Raw genomic sequence first — 258 nt, 5'->3', positions numbered from 1 at the left:
TCGCCAGCTGCGGGCAGGGCGGGAACTGGCGGCGGCAGTCGGGGCAGCTGTAGCCCTGCTCGGCCCCGCTGGGCGCCCGCTCCTGCTTGTGCCAGTGGTGGCTGCTGCAGGACTTGCAGAAGTTGTGCCCGCAGGGCAAGGTGACGGGCACCCTGAAGAGGTCCAGGCAGATGGAGCACACCAGCTTCTCCTCCAGCTTCTGCGAGACGGGCGATGCCATCCTGCCTGTGCCCGGGATCGGGGTGGTAGGGAGGGAAC

The 258-nt window shown here is 69.0% G+C and overlaps 1 protein-coding gene across 1 annotated transcript in view; it reads right to left on the bottom strand.

Annotated features, from left to right (window-relative positions):
* LOC104393240 (tripartite motif-containing protein 47-like) overlaps nt 1-220 on the bottom strand; it is a 12,687-nt gene extending 12,467 nt beyond the window's left edge. Inside the window, exon 1 of the mRNA XM_010002721.1 lies at nt 5-220. Coding sequence (XP_010001023.1) covers nt 5-220 — 216 coding nt within the window. The remainder of the gene's footprint in view (nt 1-4) is intronic.
* Between the last annotated feature and the right edge of the window lie 38 nt (nt 221-258).

The sequence above is a fragment of the Chaetura pelagica genome, unplaced genomic scaffold (assembly GCF_000747805.2).
Source record: "Chaetura pelagica isolate M959 unplaced genomic scaffold, ChaPel_1.0 scaffold47, whole genome shotgun sequence".
In the NCBI taxonomy this organism is placed as follows: domain Eukaryota; kingdom Metazoa; phylum Chordata; class Aves; order Apodiformes; family Apodidae; genus Chaetura; species Chaetura pelagica.
The sequence above is the reverse complement of the archived record's forward strand: the minus strand, read 5'-3'. Positions and strand labels throughout refer to the sequence as shown.